General features: G+C 33.0%; 1 protein-coding gene across 6 annotated transcripts in view; it reads right to left on the bottom strand.

Annotated features, from left to right (window-relative positions):
* Positions 1-258: 258 nt before the first annotated feature.
* LOC122565943 (E3 ubiquitin-protein ligase MIB1-like) overlaps positions 259-24,685 on the bottom strand; it is a 159,677-nt gene continuing 135,250 nt past the window's right edge. For all 6 annotated transcript variants that reach the window (XM_043722510.1, XM_043722513.1, XM_043722512.1 and 3 more), the window contains exons 2-7: positions 7,209-7,428; positions 6,231-6,541; positions 4,970-5,144; positions 4,475-4,676; positions 4,196-4,359; positions 259-3,945 (exon numbers count right to left, since the gene is read on the bottom strand). In XM_043722510.1, coding sequence (XP_043578445.1) covers positions 3,805-3,945; positions 4,196-4,359; positions 4,475-4,676; positions 4,970-5,144; positions 6,231-6,541; positions 7,209-7,424 — 1,209 coding nt within the window. In that variant the 5' untranslated portion in view covers positions 7,425-7,428 and the 3' untranslated portion in view covers positions 259-3,804. The remainder of the gene's footprint in view (positions 3,946-4,195; positions 4,360-4,474; positions 4,677-4,969; positions 5,145-6,230; positions 6,542-7,208; positions 7,429-24,685) is intronic.

Consider the following 24,685-nt stretch of genomic DNA (forward strand, 5'->3'; position numbering starts at 1 on the left):
TTATTTTACATTCATTTGATATTTTTATGTTTGGTACTAAATGTTTAATGATTTTAATGACATGGAAGAATATATATATTTTGATGTTTTCAGTGAGAAATAGAAAATTCTATTAAATTAATAAAATGTTATTATAATGTTCTATAATTTTCTATTATTTGTCCTCTATATAAAATTTTACTTGATAGATACATATCAGAATTAAACTATTTTAACTTATTAATATGTGCGCAATAAATAAGAATATTTGACATACTATTGTTCTTTACTAGAACAAATGTATTTATTGTTATAATTTTACTGAATACAGTTGAGACGGTTATATGTATAACGTAATAGAATAATATAAGTATTAAGATAGTATTTCTAATCATCGTAACATTTTTCTTACAATGTTTCTGTTACAATGTTTTTTCCGTTACAAACGCCAAAGAGATAGACAATACAATAGGATCAACGATTAAGAAACGAAATTACGAATATTTTTATCATTTTGAAGATGAAAAAATTGTTACAATTGATTTTTTTACTCAAAGACTTCATAAGAAAATTTTATAATCCCATTGTAATGTTATATATCATTTTTAATGCTGTATATTATATATAATATTCTTAGGTAAAATGTATCCTTTTACAGAAATATTATGCAACAGGAATGGTACAAAAATTACATGTTGCCCATTCACATTTTGTATCTCCTTTAAGACTCCATGTTAACAAATAATTAATTTACAATAAAAATTATAGTAGAAGGCATTACAAAACTTAAGTATTCAATAATCAAAATTTTTGTTGAATACCTATTACATTTTTCATTTGTTTATCCAATTTTATACTCCATTAATAAATCAGATCTTTCAAAATGATAAAAGGGTATGTATGTAAATGTTTTAAAATGTTTCTGATTATTTCAATATATATAATTGTGTTAAATATTTTTTATTTTATTGGATTCAAGGTAAATTATGCATGGTCCAGGGTTGTAGAAAATGGAGTCTTAAATTAAATATTAATGTCTAATACTTGTTTATTGGTCTACTTATTTTAAATTTAGTTAATAAAGTTTCTATTCTAAACGCATATAATAATTGCCTTTCAAAAACTTCTAAAAAGATATTGTAAATGGAAGAGCAAGGGGTAATAGTTAAAAGCACTACATAGTATTGTAATATTCACAATGAAGATTAATTTATAGGTAAGACCACGTTAATAAAGACCATTGCTTAATATTTATTAAATCTATTTCATGTGAAATATTCTCTTTATACTTAATGAAATATTTAAATGAAATACTTTATGAATACTTAAATGAAATATTTGAATTTATTATATTCGTTTAATATATTCAAATTACATTATATTACTACAAAAATATTTTCCAAAAATCATAAAAATGAAAATTTTAATGTCAACATTATGTATAAAAAAAATAATGTTTTCATAACATTAATTTTAACATTATGCGATATCAAGGATAATCATAGATTGCATATTCTATTTGTTGTGACATACTAAAAGATTTTATATTACCTGATTATAATTCTTTTACTGAATTCTTGCATCACAAAACGTAAGTATGGTCGTACCTATATAGCCAGAATTTAAATAAAGGAAGATATTTGTTAGTGCAGTTAACAATTATTGATTATTTCTACCATAATTTCTCGAAAATTCACAAAGCAAAAAATTATTATAAGAATGAATATTTTTCGAAAAGGAAAGAAATACAAAATGATATAAATATCAATTACTAATTTTACAGGTAGAAAATTTATGCCGATTAGTTCAATTCAAATACGAAGCTAAATTTTGTTTCTATTTTGTTATAAATATACTTTTCAGGATGTATAATCAATGAGCATTATTTTTTTTTACATTTTTCTACGAATGGTGATACTAAGAAAGAAGATGCAAAGTCTTGTAAAGATTATTTATAAGCCAACAAATATTCATATTTATTACCTTTTCAAAACTTTGCTTCCCCTCTTTCCTCACTATAAAAAGGGAAGTAAATTGTATAAGTTATTATATAGTTTTCTAAAGTATAGATAGTTACTATTATTAATGTTTATGCAGATTACTGTCAATTAGATTAATTTTATTAAACTGCGTAATCTTTTCTTTGCCTTTAATATATGCATATAAATTACGGAAATAAGGGAAACTTTGAATTACAATGATAATGATAATTATTTTCCTAGTATTTTTATAACTAATTAGATATTTAATGATAAATTAAACGTTTCATGATTTATAAAAGTAATTGGCAGTATCCATTATTATTGGGAATATTGAAACTTCTAATAATAAGATACTTTATACAGTTTCAAGAAGGGAGAGCAAATGTGACAGTATTGGCAATAAGATTGAGGACAGGAAGTAGGGAAGTATTTACAAGAAATTCATGCAAATTATTTGCGGGACAAGAAAAATTAGAAAGTCTTAAAAATTTATATCCTTTCGATAATTATTACAAAAGCGGAATAAAATTTTTGTTATAGAATGCAAAATCTATAATCATGGAAATATACTAGTAAGTACAAATTACATCTAACAAGGTGTAGTAGAAATGATAAAGTAACAAAAAAAAAGCAGTTAAAAAAATATTGTATCTATAAATTACTGTATACAAGACGCGTTATTGTTGTATAATTGGAGGAAGGAAAACAGCAAAATAAAGAAAGAAATGCAGAATTTGCGGGTATCTGTTACTTTCTAAAGCACGAATTTTCTTATCCCACTCGTTATTGCTCCTAATCGAGGAAAGCAAAAGCTTTGTAAAAGGTGTTTGCTGGCTTTCGACACTATAAGTACTACGTTTAATTGTACATTTGAAGTAACGTTAAGTAACGAATGTCTTTGAAGGATTATTGTGCGTATAGACTATATATCAGCGTAAAATGGAAACATTATAAATGTTTAAAAATATTGGTTAATAGAGTTTTCGACTAATAACAATTACTAGAAAACAATAGTTTACTTATTAACTTACATTACTGAACCAAACTTGGTAATTTTGAAGAAACGAATAAGGACGAAGCACTATCCATAAATAGATACGATCTCAATATTTCATCATTGATACGACAACTTGCTTGGCATTTTGCTATAATTCTTATAATTCATTTTCATGACTCAGCCTAATGTATATTTATATTTAATTAGCCGATTATATTTATATCGTGAAAATGTGCTGAAGTAATAACATTATGGACAAATTATACGGAGCCCGTTAACAGATTAAAAAAAAGAAGGAATAAGTAAATATTGCATTCGGTTTCCTCTGATTTGTATATATTTTTCATGGCATTTATTTAAAAGATTGGGAAATTTTTAAGCATACATATGTTTGACACGCTTGAACATATTCAGGAAATACTTATTCAAAATAAGAATAATCGTGGAACAGATTACACTGAATAGCCTGTTTATGTCTTCATTATGGTATTATACTTATGTACGATAGATGTAATGAAATTAAATAGAAATATTTTATACATATTAATTAATATAAATGTTTCCTAAAATTTTAAAATAGGAGTATAAAAACTATTAGAATTAATTAGTATAAATTTTATTTGGTGAATGGGCAGTATATGAATAAATATACTTTGATAGTTTTAACAAAATCTTAATTTATGTTACAGTCTTGTGGAGGTTGAAAGTATCGAAAATAAAACGTATCTATACTTTCAAAATTTGAATCAGATAATAGATGCAATATTTAATTATTCCTACTATTATCATTCATTCTTATATATCTAAATGAAGCTCTAGCTCCGAATGATAATCAGTTTTCTAGATTTAATAGAGCAAAATTCGCTTGTCTACCGCCTTCCGGCATATTGGACACTCCGACATCCGGTCTCCGCACATTTGACAGGTGCCGTGGCCGCACAAAAATATCATATTCTTTAAACGATCTAAGCAAACTGGACACATTGTCTGTAAAGATACAAAGTAAAATATTTCAATGTACATAATATATAAATTTCAATTGATTAATTCTTGTACAATTTAATCAACGTTTTTTCCGAGCTTTTATTTCCTGTGTAAAATTACAATCTTTTTTTTGCTGCACTTCCTATAAGATGAAGATTGTAAATTACGCTCTACGTATCTTCATTTGAGGAAGAAATTAAATTCAAAAAGAAGGGAAAACATATAACAAATCATATAATAAAGTATGATATACCTGTTCCTTGATATCTTGAAGTTGTTGTTGAAGTTTCTGTATATCGCTGTGTGATGTATCTCGGCTACCGTTGTTCATCAAAAGAGTTTCTCCTCCACTTCCAGTATTTTGTTGCGATAATAATTCTTCTTCTTGATCATTCTTCACGTCTGTTATCGTTGCACCTTTTAACGCATGAAGATTATTTATATGCATAAATAATTTTTACACTTTTAGTATATTTCTCCTATCGGATCTATTTCATTTATTATTAATACATATTATTTATTAATTTCGTACCTGAAGCATTGGTTGCTTTAACGTAAGTGACATCGCCTCCTCTACCGCAACAGATCGACAACGGTAACATGTGCTGAATTTGAGCTCTGCATTGAACGCATTTTTTCATCAGGGCTGCGCAACTTTCACAAGCACACATATGTCCACACGGACGAAATAGTACGCTAGCTTTACGATCCGAGCAAACCACGCACTCCTCGATCTGCAAATACGTTTAATTTGTTTTTAAAGCAGGTAATTTTAAAGCACTTTCTTTGTTCTTCTTTCTAATCAAAAGTATTAAAATATTGTTCACGAATGTGTGAATAATTTCGCACAATTTTTTATGAGAAATAAGTTTTAGAAATAAATTCCCAGAGGGAATAAAATTTATTTACAAAATAAAAGGAGAATTAGCCAGGAATCTATCATTATCGCGGAATCATTATCGGTGAATTACGGTCAACGTTCTATCAATACGAATTTTTAAAATTATCAATAGTAGTAGTATATTACTTTTGTTCTTGAAAGGACATTTTCTCTGCAGATCAGACATTTCTTCACTCTTGGCGCGCAAGCGTTACAACAAGCTACGTGTCCGCAAGGGCTGAAAAGCATTTCACGTTTTCCATCTGAGCAGACCAAACACTCGTCGATCGTGGCTGATGGGGCTGCCGGTTCGATGTTGTCCCTGAAAGTAATAATTATGCATAGTGAAGATAAAATTTGTTTTAAAAGTACCTCGTTATAATTTATCGGACTATTTACGATTTTGAACCAAATTGACACATCTTGGATGTAGAGCCTGATTTGGTATATTTCCGAATATATCTAATACAAAACGCGTTTTTTGTAATAATACGTAGACGTGTTTATTATAATATCATAATAAAAATAATATAAAGGAGGCAATATCTTTCAAAATTCTTTTCTAAAGGATCAAATTATTCCGTGTGTTCCGAACGTGTTCATAAGATTTGATTACAGCGTAATATCGGTTGTATGAGAAGTTTCATGCTGCATAGGGAAGTTTATGCTTCGAAAATGTAGAGATTACTCGGCTACAGACATGTATCTGCATGCTTCAGTAAGATATAATCTTATTTCCTTTGACCAGAATGCATATTAAGCGGTCGTAATTACAGAAAGCCACGTGCCAAACAGTTGCATATCATCCGAGTAAGTGTAATTACAGATTACGTTGTTTTCTCGAACGTTTTCTCATTCTGCGAACTATTTTATTGTATGCATATGTATATAAGAAAAGGAATTCAAATATTCTCTTCTTATAAAAGAAATTAATAATACTCATGTGTTTAAATATTTCTTGTTATAAATCAGACACTTCTGTATCTAAATTCTAATTAAATATTTATTAATTTTTTATATAGATATTGTAATTGATAAAATGTTATAGATATGTATTTCTTGACGTGCAAGTATTTGTATTCAAAATTAGTTTATAATTTATGATCGAAATAAATAATTAAAAAGCAAATAGGATAAAGATTTAAAACAACCGTTGGAGAAAGCTATAAAAAAGTACTTGGAACTTTCTTGATCTCTATTTGAACAACTGAAATTCAATGTCAAAAGAATGATTGTCCTATTACTCGAAAGTTTCATTATTATCCGAACATTTTCGTCTCTCTATCGAATACGGAAGGCTCCATCGTAGTACGAACTTTAATTTTGTATGTCCGCATTTGAAACTTCTCAATGAACTGCGACGTTTCGCTTATGTGACTGCGGGATGAGGTAGATTGTAATTACTAACGATTCTCTGTCCTTGTGGCAAGTAGTTAGCGTTTTGCAGAGATTTGGATCTGGGCAGAGGTCGAGCGGAGTCTGTCCCTTCTTGTTCTTCAATTCCAGGTCAGCGCCATGAGCAGCCAGGAAGCAAGCAATGAACGAGCTACTCTTCTTGTCCTGTCCTTGCGCGCCCAGGCCCATCAGGAGCCGCCCTACGTCCTGGACATCCTGCAGCTGTCGCAGCTGCGACAAAGTGTGATATCTCAAGGCTTCGTGAAGAGGCGTGTCACCGTCCTTGTCTGCCACGTTTAAATTGGCGCCTTCGCGTACCAGCAGCTACAACAGGATTTACGAGTCCCGTTTAATTATCGAACTAACCCGTGGCGAAATTAATCTGTGTCGGTTTAAGAACATTTTAATTACGTATGAACTGGCGTATCTCGAATTGTTCCGATCGAATTCTAACATTGCACCGATTCCCTATGTCTTGCTGCTAAATTATTTTCTTATCTATGTGAGTTCCAAAATTGTTCTAGAATCCATTCTTGTATCGATATAACAATAATTAAAATCCCATGTATCGTTAAGAACAGTTCGTCATGTAACCTTCGTTGTTTGTTAAATAGAGCTGCTTAACGATGGCGAATTATGATACACTTAAACCTTAGACTTGAAATTTATATTTTATAAAGAAAATTTGATAAAGAATCATATATATCGAAGATTTATGGAGGATTCTTCTACAGAAAAATCCGATCTGTGTCAATACTTTTGTTCATCATTGTATATTAGACAGTAAATCATCGTTTAACAAAGTCATGTCAGATCGAACAAGAAAAGTCTTTTATTGAGAAAGATACTTCGATTTTTCATGGACGGAATTGAGATTAATGTTCGGAATGTGTTTTCGAAAGGAATTGGAACATCGGAAATGTTCAGTGAATCGTTTGTGCAGCATCGGATCAGAAGTGAGGATTTCTTTTTGACGATGAAATAAACGTACACGAACGATTTGCGTGTGCTGTCGCTCGACAGCGAGATGCAACGCGGTCTGCAAATTGACGTTTTGCAAATCCAGGTCAGCTTTTCCAGCACGTGCCAGCTGTTCAGCAACTTCGACGTGATTGTTCAGAGCAGCCAGATGAAGGGCCGTGTAACCATCGTCCTTTTTCTCGTCAACTATCCATGGTCTCGGAAGTTTCGAGAGGAGCACCCGCATTGCGCTGCAATCAAAAGAAAAATATCGCGTTTAAAGTACGACTGATAAAATGATTTTTCGCTGTAATATTTCATTCTAGTCGTACTTCGAATTTCAAGAGGAAAATTTGTAATTTTTATTGACGAAGAGGCTATTATGAGGCTGTTACGTGTGAAATTTCACTTGATTTTTTATTAAAATAAATAATAATCATTCAAACAAGCAAAAATATTTAGTTTATATATTATACACGTAAATTTGACGTTTTTAACGATTTAACAATTTTAACAATACAAACATTTTAACAATTACATAGCTCAGAAGCAAAGATGAAATTATAAAAAATAACATAAAATAGTAACAGCTGTTTAAAGAAGGAAATTCAGCAATTTCTTTTTCTTTTTTGTAAAACAAATGCATGAGAAATGCAGCTTTAGAAAAGGGAGAAAGAAGGAACTTAATGACGATCGTCCTGGATGTTACTCCGGTGTAAAGAGCTTTTAGACACGTGCGATCAGGAAATTGTGATTTTCACTAGCAAATTCAAAACGGATTTGTTATCAAAGGATGGGCAATCAATTACGTCGTTTGGCAAACGTTTGTAATTCGATGCCACATTATTGCTTCGCATTAGTGTCGCCGCGTGCAGTTAACCGATGATAAATAGCACGAAATCAAACAGATATTCGTCGTCTGCGGATTTTCGCCGCTGTCGATACGAATACATAGTCAGTTTACGCAGAAATCAACTGAAATCCTTTCGGTTTATAGCCACGACATCATTAACAGACACGGTTGTCGATTAACAAATCCTGCAAACTCTGGCTGCTAATGACGCTGTTCGTAGATTATTTAGTAACAGATGTTTACGATAGTATATCCACGTTTCTGCATATTCTACAATATATTGTTCCATGCTGTATCGCGTAATGGTCAACGTGAATATGAAATTGTTTTCGTTGAAAATTCAACTTTTTAATTCCACCTTTTAATTCATTCCTCTGATCGGAGTTTTGAAAAATTACTTTCCCATCAAAGATATTTTTTAATTTTTGTCTGTGTCATTATTTAAATCGATTTCATTATTTCATAATTAATATACAGCCGGAGACGAAAACAAACGGACAGATAATGGAAATAAGAATCAACGAAGCTTCGTAGATTACTATAATCGCTTTGAAATTTTAATACGATTATCATAAACTGCGCTATAATTAATATTCAGGCAAGCTCGCAGCGTAAAGATTACATATAAGATTACATTTTATCATACGTTAATAAGATTAAAATTGGCAAAGATATAAATCTTTCATATATTGTATTTCATTATCCTTTCAAAGATTATAATATTTTTATTTTAATACAATTCAGTTAAGATCTTAAGAAGCAAGTCTCTGTCCACGTACGCAACAATTATCAATATATTGTGTAATAATATTTCCATACAACTGGGCAGAACTTCAATTTCGATAATAATTTTGGCTCTGAGTATTTTTGGCGTGTGATAATTATAAAGACTTCGTTTTGTCGATGTTTTTCAAAGATACCACCATCTACGACTGTGTTGCCAGTGGACCCCATGGACAGTCTTTCCTCGGGGCTACAGCCGGAAAGAGACGTGACAGCTGCCTTTTGACAGGACCTCCTCGAGGTACCAGCACCGCTGTGGCACGACAGCTATGCATATGTTTATTCTACGCACGTGTATATGTATGTATGTACATATATAAGTACTTACTTTACGTGCAACTTGACACATACGTTTCCGATAAACGTCAAACCTTTATTTTTCAACTCGTTGCATACGAAATGGTCAATATCATCGCGCGTAAGTCTTTTAGAAACTTAATGATTAAAAATATGATTGTGAGTAAATGTTGATTTAAAGATAGCATCCTACAACAGGATCGGTGTTTTGTCAATGTTTTTATTCGAAAAAAGCACAACCACAAATCAAAACTCGAGACCTGGTGGTAACTGAACTCGAGTGTTTTTCTTAGTACCAGTTTACGATGTATGTTTTTGTATGTACGTACGTACAAATTTAATCAGGCGTAGTAAGAGACTAGAAACTGTTCGTAACATTAATACAATTCCAAAGCAAGTTACCGTATGAAATATTACATATAAATATATCTTTCACGATATTATATTACGAAAAACTGAAAGTACATATTAGTTGAATTACTCACCGCTTCTTTCATCCTCTATCTCACGACTATTTATATACAAAAAGATATTTTCCTTTTTTAGAACAAAAATTTGCACAGGCAATAATACAAGAACATAAAATTTCATAAGCAACCTGTGACGTTGGTAACGTGATTGATTTATTTATCTATTTACCAACTTTCTTGTCTCTTAGAATCCACGGAGAATTTAAGAGATCCTAAAGAATCTATTATTATTGTTAAATGAAAATTAATGTCACAAAGGTCTGAATCGTGATTCGACCTTATTTACTAATTTCCAATTTGCAGGATAAAATCATCTTTCACATGGCTAGCACGAATGACTCAATTACAATGGATAACATTTTCTGTAACGACAACTAAAAGAAAAGAACGGAGGAAATACTATTTGCACGATTAACGGAAACAGTCCATTACTCGCATCGACTCGTATAATTGTCGCTTTACCGCAGAATCGATTTGCTCGCGTCTAACAGCCCTTTTCCCCGTTCTATTCGATTTCTCAGCGTCATTACGCATTTTACGTCTCTCCGTTTGCGCCTGGAAGACCGCCATCGAAGACTATAAAATTTTTATGCTGCTTCGCTGGCGTATTTTTTTATTAAGCCCGGTCTACGATGGCTTGCAACGCGTTTTCCAGTGCAACCGCAGTTACGAGATCGCGGAAAAATTCGCCAATTTTACCGGTATAAATATTCAAAAGGGATCGGCGACGGTATTATCACGTTAAAAGCTGTAAATAGTTTAATATTAATTAAGGTTCGCATCCGACGTAGTTTTCACAGGTTCATATCATTAACGTATTAAGGAAACAGCTTCTCCTGAGGTGTTGTTGTCTAGATCTTTTTTTTATTCTTCGCGCAGGTGTTATTTCTAAATGTTTGGACTGTTACTTTGTCATTGATATTAATTAAAATCTACTACTAATATTATCGTTGGAATTGACAATACTCCTATTGTTTTTCGTATATTAGTTGTGCAAACGAATAATCAAAATTCTTCAGTGAAACTCAAAGTCTACTTAAAAAAAAAAAAAAAAAAGTAAAGCAGGTTGCTCTAAGTATTCGCCGTTGCTTTCTATAAGTTTAAGGCGTCTATCGGATAAGCGATGAATTCCATCACGGAAAAATGCTGTGTCCTTAGACAAGATCCAATTGTCAAGTCATTTTTGTATCTCATCCACTAATTGCATAAGGCGTGTTTCATCGATCGAAATAGATAATAATCCGAGTGAGTAATGCCTAGTGAATAAATTGGATACTGCAAGACGTTCCATCCAGGACACGATGTCTTTTGTCACAGAAACATTGTGCAGTCTAGCGTTGTCTAAAGAACGAAGATCAATATTGGATCTTATACGAAGAAGATACCACATTTTTCCGTGATGGAATCATCATTTGCCTAATAGGTGGCTTAAAGTCATAGAAAGCAACGATAGATACTTTGATCGAACTTTTGATGAAACTTGCGGTACTTTTTTTTAAAAGAACTTAGTTTCACTGCAGAAATTCGAATTATTCATTTGTACACCTATTGAATTTGTATATATTGTACTATTTGTTCCAACACACGTTTCCTATATAATAATCTTCTCACGATTCGTTTATCCTTATGAATTTTCCGTGTGATTTGCCACCACTAATAATCGTTGCAATTACGGTGGTTCCTGAACCAATAAATAAAAAATAATTGCCATCAATATTTTTGTTCTAGTGATTATGTTGTCAGATCAGTTTCTCTAATTGATTTCATTTTTCTTTCAGCAATAGGAAGTTCATCTTTATGTTATGTGTAACGAGGAAAACGTCATAAAGTATAATGTAAAACATTTTTGATTGATTGATGTAATTAAACAGAAACACTGGTTATTAGCATTCGTGGCATAAAGATCGTACGTGAATATAAATTTTAAATTTATCGACAGATAAAATATTGTAATATTATTCACGAAACTGAAAATGAGATTTACCTTTATTAATATTATTCAAAGATAAAGGTTGAAATATTTTGCAAAATTTTAATATCAGACATTAAGTTCAAAAGATTCATTGTTATCATTTATTTATTATTTCTATTAAATAGAATACCATAGTTGCAAATATTTTTATTCAATATTTATATTTCTGACATATTAGAATTACTTAAGTTATACGTAAGTCAATTGATAATAGAAACTGGAACCTTTTTGAATATACAAAGTTCAGAAACTTTATTTAATCATTTTATTATATTTTAAAAAATATTCAATTAGATATTATTTTCTTCTCTTAAGATATATAATATTAGATATGCAATTTTAACCATATAACATGGACGAAACAAGTCTTTTATCAGATTATTTATTAGACTTTAAGAACATGAGAATTGATAAATGATTCGTTACGGCTGCTATATTAATAGGGATTTATACGAAATTTCCGCAGTAAATTAACTTCGATCGTACAATTACCAAGCTTGTAATTAGTAACACTCGTAACGCATTGTACGCTTCATACGGGTTATTAACCTGTCAATTTTGCACTCGTTTAAATTGAATCACTTTTTATAATGAGAAATTTAATACATTTATTTTCGATACATTTTTGATACAGAGTTTCGCGCGTATCAAAGAAACCTGCAATCATGTTGTGACTTTAATACTTAATCGGTAAGTATAAACCGATTACACCGAAACTAATGCAGCTTCAATTAAATGATTTATGATGCTATTTAGCCTCATTTTGTTTCCGAATGTTCCACTTTTTTTATATATTATAGCGTAATGGAATCTCATAGCCAGCAATATCCTTCGCAATTACTTTAGAATTTCTTTTATGGTTACTCAATTATTCTACTTGCATGAATATCCTTTTTACAAATCTTTCGTTGTTTTATTTCTATATACTTACAATGAAGCTTAGAAATATTTCGAGCAAGAATATATGAATTTTACAACGAAGTGTATAATTCAATGATAAATTGCAATAATCGCAAGCTATGTTAACAACCCTTTTTGGAATCACCAGATTATAAATCCAAATGCTATAAAATAAATACAATAAAATTTATATATCACTATATACATAGACTTACTCCTCGTGCTTGAAACTCATCGTACACTTTATGACCGATGTAAGTGTCTCTAATTATCGAGCATGTAACTCCTAAAATCGGTAGCGTAATTTCGCGCGAATTAATTTTTCCTGTTCTTTTTGTGCTACGTGTAATTTTATTTTATGTTACAGTTATGCACTTACACACTTACTGTAACAAAGAGCTTGTTCCGTCGATATTGACAAATGATCATTACTATTATTACCATTATATCGGAGGTCTGCAACAGTTAAGAAGATGTTTGTTAATCTAATTTATAATTTCAATATATATAATCGCTTGGGAAAATTGTAACTTCTTTTCGTCTCTATACGATATCTTCAAGGCGATTCTACAACAGAATCGATTGACTGATTTTCATGCTTTACCACGTTTTATTACGTTGCTTAGAATCGAGCGACGAGAAAATCTTTGGGGAGAAGATCCGTGGTAGAAAAGGATAAGGTCGACGGTATACGGAACTCTCAAGATATTTCCGTAATTCGACTTGGAACTTCCGAATTCCAAACTAGCTTTCGATCGTCAGGGGACGATCTCATGATTCTGAGAGATTAAGAGTTCGAGAATAAAGTGCATCGGGAAGATTCTTTGGAAGGAACAAATTATAAGAAATGTAATTGAATGAGAGAGGAAGAAAAACGTTTCACGATAATTGGATATTTTTCAGATATTTCAAACTTAAAATGTTCAGTGGGAATAACGGATTATTTTATACGAATTACTTTTTTCGTGAGTAAGAAATTTGTTGCAAGCATATTTTTCGCCTTGTTAGTATTACTATTGTGAAATATTAAATTGTAAAGGTAAAATTTCAGATTAGTTTTATATCGAAATAATTTTTATTTCGTTCATTACAAGTTAAAAGAAGGCAGACATAAACAGCTATTACTTACGTTATTACCTATTCACAAATGTTTAATAACAACTATAACATTTTCCTGTTTATATATATATATATATATATATATATATATATAATTGTTTTTGAGATATCAAAATTATTTAATACAATACATTTAGTAGCATGCGAAAGATAATTTTCAAAAATCGATGAAAAGGTTGTAATTGTTAATTACTGATAAATAATGCGTGCAAAAAACTGTCGAGAATGGTAACTATATCTCTATTTACGTAAAGAAAGGAGGAAGAAAATATTACTTTTAGTAAAATACCCTCAGGATGGTATAAAAAAAAAAAAAATCAATTTCCGTGTGTTTCGAGAGTTTAGCTGAAACGCCGTCCAAAAATATTTTCCTCTCCAAAATAAATATTTTCTTGGCTATATTCTCCAGGGCAGCGTCCAACTATATTTCCAATAGAATCAAACCGCTGTTGGCGGTATATAACTACAACGGATTAAATAAATATCGTCACTACGTATGTATATTGCTGTAATACAATTTCGATAAAACTAGAATATTAATATTAACGTATTCTTGTCATTATTCGAATTGGTATGTTCACAAGGGACATTTTAATTCTGTTATTCCATCGTCAAAAATTTTGTTCCGCGATATCGTCGAATATCGTTTCGCAACGCGTTTTCGCGAATAAATCTTTAAAGTTTCGAGCAGATGGTCGATTCTAGGTCAGGAATAAAAGGAAGCATGAGCCAATAGTTTGTGACGTTTAGTTGTTTATTAGCATTGATGATGCCATTTGCACGCTTTATTCGTAGAACAGTTTTATCCTTGAGGCGTGTAGTCATTTCGAAGTTAGCCTAATCGCGTGCTGGCTTGCGTAACGCGTGAGCAACGATGATATTAATTTGTAAAAAATAAAACTTCATAGACACAAGGGTAATAGCAATATCGTCAGCATCGCGTCATCCCGTTGCTTGGTTGCTGTAACTGACACTTGCGTGACGTATCTTCTACCATGCATATGATGTGACGTGCCAAGATATCAAACATGTCGCCGTCATACGATGTCTCGTTCCATTACATGTACACGTTTCTCACATCTCGGCACAGATCCACTTGCGATTTCGTTTATTAAATGCTCGATATGCTCGACTTCGTTGTTATCAAGTTTTCTTTATGTACATGGTGAGTCAATAAGAAGTAGTACTATCTAAAATAACTCGCTACCTATTGATTTGATCGAGAAATCTCTTAAATCAATTATGTTTCTAATTTCTAACCAGATTCAAAATCTTATTTTCTTATAACTTACATCTTCTGAGATACAAAAAAAAACCTCGAGTTTCTTAAATAGCACTGTATATTTTTTTATAACGTTACTTGACCCAGCTGGATATTCTCTACAGAAAAGTGCTAAATTGTTTATACCGAAAAACCACTAGTTTGCCAGATATTTTAACTTTAATTTGTAAAATTTAACGTACAAAAGAGAAATTAAAGTTGAAATATCCGCTAAACTAATAGATTTTCGGCATAAGTAGGTTAATGTTTTTTTTGTAGAGAACGTCCAATTGGATCGAATAATGTCATAAAGAATATATTGCGTGACTTAAAAAGCCCAAGGTCATTTAAAAAATCTCGGAAAATATATTAGAAAATAAAATTACATTTACCCGATGAGTCCCTTGAAATGGAACATAATTCATTTAATACGTTCCTCAATAAAAATCGATAGATAAGGAGTTCTTTTAGATATTACTTCTCTTATCGACTCATCCGGTATATAATACTGAAATATCACAATGAAATTTTTGTAACAGTTATATATATAATTATCGAAATACAAATTTTAACGTAGAAAAGAATTCTAATTCTTGCAGAATCCAGTTTTTTTTTTTTTTTTTGACTGTGTGAAAAGTGTTAATTTTATCGATTATTAATAAGAGAAACGTATCTTTCTCCGATACTTTTGTAAAGACCGCGTAATGCTCTATTTCGAGATCAGTTTTGTAAATATATTTATCACATAGTTAGATAATATTTGACGAAAGTGTCGTACAATGTTGCGTATATGCATGCGACGTCAAATACGAGGGAGATAAACTTCGTTACTTTTCAAAAGTCGTCGAAACCTGGCCGGCGACAAATGTATTTAAATTCTTCTCGCGATATCCTTAAATTATGTAGAATTTAATGCGGTTATCGTCCGTGGAAAAGCAAAAGATATTCGATCATTAAGGGGCCATCGTTAATTCGTCGAATACCATAAATAACAAGGCGAACAGACTACCGATAATGCGTCGCGGTCAAAATAATTGTAAAGGGGGAATCTGGTTAATGAATGGCACGATTCAGCATACAGTCAAGATACTTGCTCGAATCTCGTCCACTTTGTATCGGTATCATCCTACACGCGTACAGCCGGCGTGCACGGACATACACGTGCATATATCGTGCATTTAGTGAGTCACTGACAAACGAGGCATCATTGCAGAGTCTACCGAGAACCCGATGTACACGCGCCTCTGTTTCCGATGTGCGGTTCGCTCGTTCTGCTCGTTTCACTCTTGCTCGCGAAACGTTCCGTCCGATGGTTGTGAGTCAGTGGAAGAGATCATATGGCAAAGTGCTAAATATAATTGACATAGTGCAACCTACGGATCGTGCATCGCTCTTTGAATATCTCTTCTCGATCGCGTTCGTATCGATTTTCACCGTGTTCACGCGTTCCAATCGAACGAACCAAACAATTCTCCGATAACCGTCAGGTTGTTCGGTAAATTCGTAGTGAAAGTTCAGAAAGATTTAATCAGGGTTAGACTTTCTTCCGCTCGTACATGTAACTTCGAGAGTCTTTTCTTTGCTTTCTCGTTTTTCTCGATAACGAACTCCTTCGAATAGCCTTTAAATGTTCTCGCAGTAACTCGCTTCTTGTCTATATCTTTTGATTAGGTTTCATAAAGACCGTAAAATAGCGAGATTATACTGTATTCGGTGAATAAGACGGTTAGAGGTGAACGTTGCAGTTAAGATTGAAAATTTCTTGGATATACGAGGTCCGACATCGTTTCACCGAGAAAATAAAACTTCTTTTATCGACGAATTTTCGATGTTTCGTCTTAATTCTCTTTATTATTCGGCTATGTACGGTGTTTTCGTAATAGAAACGCTACGAACTTTTCGAACAACGTTATAATAATATAAATAACCAGTATAGTATGTAACACAGTCGACGAGCACGTGGATTTGGCAACTTCTAAAAGAACGTAATACGATCTAGTTCGTAGAAATTGTATTTTTTCACTTGGTTATTTATTTATTTCCGCATTATAATGTTACTTTCGATGGGATTGAACAGTGGATTGTACAAAGTGGACGTTTTTCTTTTTAGAAAGTTTCAGGTGTTGATGATGGATGATTTTAACTAAGGGATAAGGCACGCAAATTTCGGTTATTGAATAATGGTTACTTTTGTGGGTAAGTTATGTACGACTTCACGTGGTCATTAATTGACGCTTAAACGAGATAAATCAGGCTTGACGAGCGTGGAAATTGCGCAAATATGATTCGATCGATTAATGTAATTTGCGCTTTCTAAATACGTATAGTTAAAAAAATAAAACCTCTGTAGAAAATATATTTCGGATATTCTTTGTATCTTTGCGTATTACGTACATTCCGTGCATTTCTGCATCTTCAAATTTCCTATGAATGCGCGAAAATTCACAATCTGCTGATTATGTTCGAAACGACGGCAAAGACCCAGCGGGAAGTAAGCGGTTTGAGAAATATCATCGAGATACCACAATATCGAATCTTTTTAACCTGGAAACTGTTTATCTCGACAGCTTTGCAGAATTCAGGCGAAATTCCATTTATCTTCTTTTTCATTTGGCCACGCGTCTCCTCGAGAGATTGTTTCGAAGTTTTCGGATTTCCTATCAGCCATTCACGGAGCCGAGGAACCGATTCGATCAAAACTCCGCGAGCGATAAATAAACCTTCAATTTCTCGTTCCACGCTTCCCTGTCCATCAATTCTTCAATTTGAGAAGCGTGTATCGTCTGTACACACGGAAATAAATTTCTTCCCGCGTCCTCTACGACCTGTACTTCGAGAGACGTTTAAGGATACTGTTAAATCAAATCTTCCCGGACTTCTTGTTATTTTCCATTCTTTTTTTTTTCGCTCTTTAAGTGACCATAAAATTGGATAGTATAACACTTGTCTCGTATCCATTATCTGACGTATCAACTGCTTTTACCGAGCGTTATTGGCTTATCTATTTGTGATTAAACCTAATCGACGCTACTAGCTTTTAGATTCGTATTAGGATGTAGAATTGTGAGACTGAGATATGATCTCTCGTAGCTGAGATCTACGTTTCAAAAATTAGTAACTAGAACGAAGAAGAGAAACGAACGAATGAAGGAATTTTTCATTTCAGATTTTGATGATCTTTATGTTTGATGAATTTTTACTTCTAATTAACGAAAGTCTGATTAAAACTGCGGACTTATATCGCATTATTACATATCTGAATTAAATGATATAGGTATAATATAACATGATGGAACAGCTTTTATTTTTTAATATTTTTCAAAAAGCAATAAAAGAATATTTCTGTCAGTTCGTTTTATGAGAATCTATTTGAGATGAACTTTCGACGTACGAGCAAATCTTCTTTAATTTTCCAAGCAAACGCGCATCGATGTATTGTACTCGTCGTTGCAATTTCAGGACAACTTGAATTTAGTATTCGGTTCGGTGAACCGATTTTCTACCGATCTGAGAATTTTTCGAGGGAAAAGACTAGTTAAGGATCGGTCAATGGTACTATCAATCGCGCACAACCATTGACGTTGTTATTGCACACTGGCAATCTGTTGTTAAATACGCTTGATTTGCTTGGATTGAAAAGAGTTGGCGAGCAATGGGCATGGCCCGTGATTGCATCGGCACTTCAATTCCGTTCTTAACGACGGAAGTGAGATCGCGCTTCACCTCTTTCGCACGAGAATCAATTTGAATATATGAATTTTCATCCTTCCCACAGTATTTTTATGAATAACAGAGAAGAAAACGCCTCGGCGAAGGATTTCATTATTCTCCGTGAAGAAAATGGAAGAACTGTCGGGTGGATTTAACGTAATGTTTGCATCGTTTACTCGCGAGATTTGTTTGGTAAATTGTAACTTTTCTTCGAGAAAAGGTGTAGTAGTTTTAAGGCTTTAAGGGAAAAGTTTGTGGAATGGGCGTTTCATCTGTTTATCCATTTGTTTAAATTATAAAATAATTTTGTAAAATACGTACGACATATTTTGTGGACACGTATATGTTTTTACTTGATACGGAATAATATAGAATAATACAGAAAATATAAAATTATCTTGATCAAAGTTTCTCTATAATAATATAACGTACCTTTGTTCATTCTCGAGCTCCCTTTGATCCTTTCTGCGATTGTAATATTTTTTAAAAGGTTCTCATTTCTTGGTTTTATGAAACACTATCTTTTCATCAAGGAAGGAAGATTAAATTGTAAAATAATATCAGACTACGTGTGTACAAAATGTGTCACGGATAATTATTTATAATACAGAATTAGTATATAATAACCTATGATATATACTATATATAATATTTATAAGAAAGAACATAATATAAGAAATATAAGAAAGAATAAAAAATATTTTCAACATAAAGAATATCTTACTTTCACGGAATAACAAAGTTATTTAATAAATTGAGCATACATATAAACTAGGTCGCGTTTATTAAAAACAAAATCACTTTTTTTTTTACAAAAATACTGTTCAATTAAAATCTCGTCCTACGTTGCAATAAATTTTCTGTTGCTACGTGGTAGTTTGATGTTAATTCCTCTCCTATTGAAGCTATCAAATTTAATCGAACAGTAGAACCGCTCAAATGTTTAAAATAAACCAATCTCTTCGAAAAGTGATAAAATTTAACTCACGATTCGAACCGAGATGCTAATAATCTGTTATAAGGATTCACGTGGCTGTGTACAATCAATTAGAAAAAATTATCGGTATTATGCAAAGAAAATTTTTCGTGGCTAGCTGTGTCAGGATAAAATCGATGTACATATTTGGAATTATTCGAAGCGAGGTTCGAAATGCAAAAGTAAAAATGGAAAGAAAAGGAAGGAAGAGAGAGAAAAGTATGAAAAGAGAGAGAAAGATGGACGAGTGAGCTAATATGCAGAAACCCGTTAGCTACCGTGACGCAATTTCCGGTGCTTCTACCAGAATTGGCACTCCTAGTGGTCGCAGAGGACCGATGCACTTCAAAGCGGTCCCAGACTCTTTCGACTCTCCGATTCGTTGATTCGATTCGTCCATTTTCTGTCATTTCGTGATGTACGCGAGATAAGAGTCATGATTCGAAAAAGTTTCCATTTTTGTCGAAACGTATTTGAAATAACAGTACACGTAAATTTTTGTTTAATTTTGGAGAAATTATTTTTGAGAATTTAACGTAACTTGTCTTGAAATGAACGCAGTAAATACTCGAAGATTCTTTCTTTTCACGATTGATCGAGGCTTGCGTTTAATTTTTAATCGTAAAACATGAAACGGATTGAATTAACTGGAGGATTAACACGTCGCTATCGCACGTGCTACTGTCTGAATTCATTTAACACGTTCCATTTTCGCTTCTCGCTTCCGAGATCTGATTAAAAATTATTTACAGCGATTATCTTATTATTAAATACCGTTGTCTAAACTCGAACAGATAGCTTTTGTAATTACCAGAAAATACGGTTTAATGTATTTCATAAATTACACTTATAAATTATTTTCGTAAATTATTATTTAATTATTGTGATTTATAAATTAAAATTGTAATCTCATCTTATGAATTATGGTTAATCGACTCTCTACTAACTGAAACGCTTAGTCGCTTGCTTATAGCCTACTTATATGTTAAAATTGTAATTTGCAAGCAGTTAATTTAAAAAATACTTTTCTTTTATTATATCACAAAGTAGAACAAGAAATAAATATTTTAGATACAAAGACAGAATTAAGTTAATTTGCGACTATGCCAAGAATATTAAATTTCTTTGTTTTAATTTGAATGTTGTTTCAGAAATTTCTCGAGCAGTAGACCGTAAATGAAATCAACGTCCTTGTTGAATAGAAAACGAGTATTCCTACGCAAGGTTCGCATATAAGGAACAGTCTAGCAACTGGAAAAATTTAAGAAATGATTCACTCGGCTGATAAATCATGTTTCTCTGGCAATCGTATCATTTGATTTTCAAAACTCTGCAGTATTGTTTCAAATCGTTTAATTAAATATGAAGAAACCATCTTCGAACATGATATCGATAATTCGATATAAGTTTAGCGTATTAGATTTACCCGAAGCATAAGTTGCGCGGTAAATAAGAAGCAAACGTACGAGAAGTAATTTTCGAATTTTTCAGGAACGAATATTTGTGGAAGCAGACAAACGTTTAAATATCATTGAGTTTAATTCGCCTAAAGAAAAAACAGATATATAATTATTTTATACGTAATAGTCTTCAGTGTAGTTTACAGTTGTTAACCGATGACTAGACTGAGGATATTTATGCAAATCCATATTTTGATGAAAATAATTGAAAGGATAGGACTCACACAGATCGTGTGTTTCTTGTATTTTTAAATTTCCTATAAATGTATAAAAATCCACCGTCTTAAATCATTGACAACTGTGTACTACTCCGTGTACCACCGTGTACCAGACGATTACGTATCTGTCTTTTCTCAATGCTTCTCAAACTCGACGACAAATTATTCATTCCGTGTCAAAGCGTCATAAGACGGTCTAAGATCTTGTTAGATGGTATCCAGTCTACGCGCCACCGTGACCAAACCTCAAATCCCTTCGTCGAACTGGCATTGCCGTGACGAAAATCGAAATTCCCTGGGTGGAACTTGTCGAAGGGGTTACTTGAACGTCGAGAGAGAGAGAGAGAGAGAGAGAGAGACGAGATTGAACCGTGTTTGTGACGAAGAGAGGCAAATGGAGAAGAGAACGAGAAGGTGGTAGAAAGTGTACAGAAGGGACGTATAAGGGGGCAGAGAGGGGAGTAGTATTCGAACCAAAACTAAATCACAACTACCAACTAATTCCATCGCACGGAGTTTGGATTCCGTGGAAGTGGAACGGGGGGTGAGTGTCGATGGAAAGGGGTTTTTCGTGGTCGAGCTGTCGGAGATAGGCGGGAAAGAGAGAAGGCGGGCGACGAAGGAGGAAAAAACGAGGAAAAGCGCGGCGGGAGAGCCGAAGGGGAAGGGCAGAAGGGGCAAGAAAGCACTTCAATCGCAGCACTTTGGCTCGAGCCGCGTAATTTATGCGTTCAATACCCGACCGCGGCACCCGGCCAGCCATTCCGGCGTGTGCTCTGAAAAAATATATTAATTCTGGGCTCCTTTAAAAGTTATTGCAAAAGGAGTTGGTTACGGTCGCCGCGACCCAGCGGAAAGAGGGCAATAGATGGGAAACGAGGGAGCAAGAAAGAGAAAGAGAGAGGGAGACGATAGAGAAGGAGGAATCAGGGGTGAAAGCGAACCTCGAACTTTCTCACGGCGATGGAAATGACTTTGGCGTAAAATATGGCAGCAGACAAGTCGCAGGTGCGGCCACGTAGGAGTCACCGAGAGATCGGCATCCTCGTTAGTCACCGCCCCGGCTTCAGCAAGTAGATCGTTTCTTTTTCCCAAACGAGTTATCGGTCTTTCTTTAAGCAATGAGCGATCGCGTTAACCGAATTCTCGGCAACTTCGTTTCAGACGGTATTTTTCGAGAGGAGAAAGGAACCGTGGATCATGGTACATGGTGTTAGGGTGATAGGGTGTTGAGTAGGTGATTTGTTCCGATAGAGAATTTCTTAAGTTAGTTTTGTACCGGAATTACATTAGTTCGTTTTAGATTGTTAGAATCGAGCGGTAATTTAGTTAGGGATAAAAGACGAAACTGTGTTTTGTAATAGAGAATTTGGTTTGTCAGGTGATGTTATCCGTTTACGACTTTATAAAAAAGTAACAAAGTTTTACTTTAATATATGGGACCTTCTATTTGGAAATTTGACTATGTTGTACATTAAAAAGATATAGTTCATTATCGATGATCAATTAGGAAGTTAAGATTGATGGGTAGTTAATATTAATTGAAACCTGACAATATTACACGACTAAGTGAAGATAGTTTGAACATCGGTGTGAAGAGTAAGAGAAAATATCGACTCTGGCATAAAAATGTAGCACACTATTTTATATCTTCTTTACTGTTGCCGTTGCTACTTCCTATTTGTAATAAATGGGAAATGTGATTTGTATACTTATAATTGAGTCGGTTAAAATTTCGAAGAAAGTTTCGCTTCATATTCAAAAGGACGATTAATCGTACTTTCTGTTAACGTGGGATAATGCAACATGTTACGTGACTGTTATACATCTGTTTGCGCAATATTCGGTCTTCTTTTTTCTTCAGCGGCGTGCACACATGGTGAGTCAGGTTTAAGGCCGAGGTCGTGTGAGAAATTTTCCCCGGAATTCTCGGTTTCAAGCATCGGCGATAAATTCATCGGAACAAAGTTGAAGCTGTAAAATCCTGTATCGAACGAACTTGCCATTTTAAATGGCGCGTAAACCATACGTGTGTAAGCAAACAGAAATGCAATAGAGATGAAAAGCTTTACGTCATCGGAAAATCTGAGTTTCTATTTAAAGTTTCATGCTATTTTAGAATCTAGAAATAATAAATTTTAGTCCTATCTCAACATTTTGATATGCCACGTTAATGAAATTTTGATCATGTCAACATCCTGATATGTTACGTATGTGAGACTTTCGTTACGATATAAAGGATTTACAGTAATCTTCGGAAATAGACTTGGACAAATTTTGTTTCGAATGCAAAAGACAAAATTGCGATTTGATACAACGAATCATTTATTTAAACCATTTTATTATATTTATGATTATATCTATATCATGATACTAAAACATGAAAACACATGCATAGAAAAATATGTAAAGAGAAATTCTTGTTGGTAGAACTTCTCTTTATTTCGTTTTTTGTTCGTATTTTTGTACAAAAATATTCGTTTGTCGAAAAACACTGTGTGTATATTTTTTTTTTTTTAAGGGAAGCTGAAAAACCCGACTCTACTCATCGAATTAGAAAAAAATACATTTTCTTGAAAGCAAAGCTTTCTGTATAACAAAATATTATTTCAAACGTTTTCCATCTGTTTTTATAATAAGCATCTTTTACACGCTCTAAAATACCTACGGTTCATGCTCTGTTCACCTCTTTTAGATTATCCATTTAGATTAAAATGTTATAAAACCTTTAAATTGAAAACTGCATTAAAATTACACTAATACAACATTTCACCTGTGATTCTGTGTAATCAATTTATTCTTCTTCTTCAATTTAGAAATTAGTTGGCAGTGTAATAGAATTTGAAAACTGTTTTTTCTTGTAAAAAGTGGAAACGTGATCCACATAACAATTTTCCCCGTGGTCTTTAAATAATTCCAGAAGATTAGAGTGTGCATATTAGCGAGAACACAGGAAAATTAATTAATTAATTCGACTCATTACCGCAGTGCCCTTGATATGGGATCATCGTTAAGCGATCGCATATACCTTGGTCGGGAAAGAATTTTCTGGGCTATTGCACCAGCCCTCGATTTCTTACGTCATCTGGCTGATATACGAGATGGGGAAGGATCCAAGTTTCACATCCCTCTTGTCCTTTTATCCGTTTCCTACGTTTCAAAATAACCTTTTCCTTTTATCCGTTTCCTACGTTTCACTCCTGAACCTCGATATGAAGTTCGAACTCTCTTCGTTTCCAGCTCTTACTGTTTCCTCTCTACTCTAGTCGAACGTTTTTATAATAAAATTGTTTGCGATAGTCCAAAGACAATTTTGAAACTGAAAGCACTCGATGGATCGCTTCTACACACAAATACCTCGAAAATTCTGAAAACACCTAAATATCGAAAGACACGACCATAAGAAAGAAATTGTTTCGCATCGTAACATGTGTCTCCTCGAGCCAAACAACTCGTTCCTTAATCATTTCGCTTGATAACAATTTCGC

Source organism: Bombus pyrosoma, linkage group LG3 (assembly GCF_014825855.1).
Source record: "Bombus pyrosoma isolate SC7728 linkage group LG3, ASM1482585v1, whole genome shotgun sequence".
Lineage (NCBI taxonomy): Eukaryota > Metazoa > Arthropoda > Insecta > Hymenoptera > Apidae > Bombus > Bombus pyrosoma.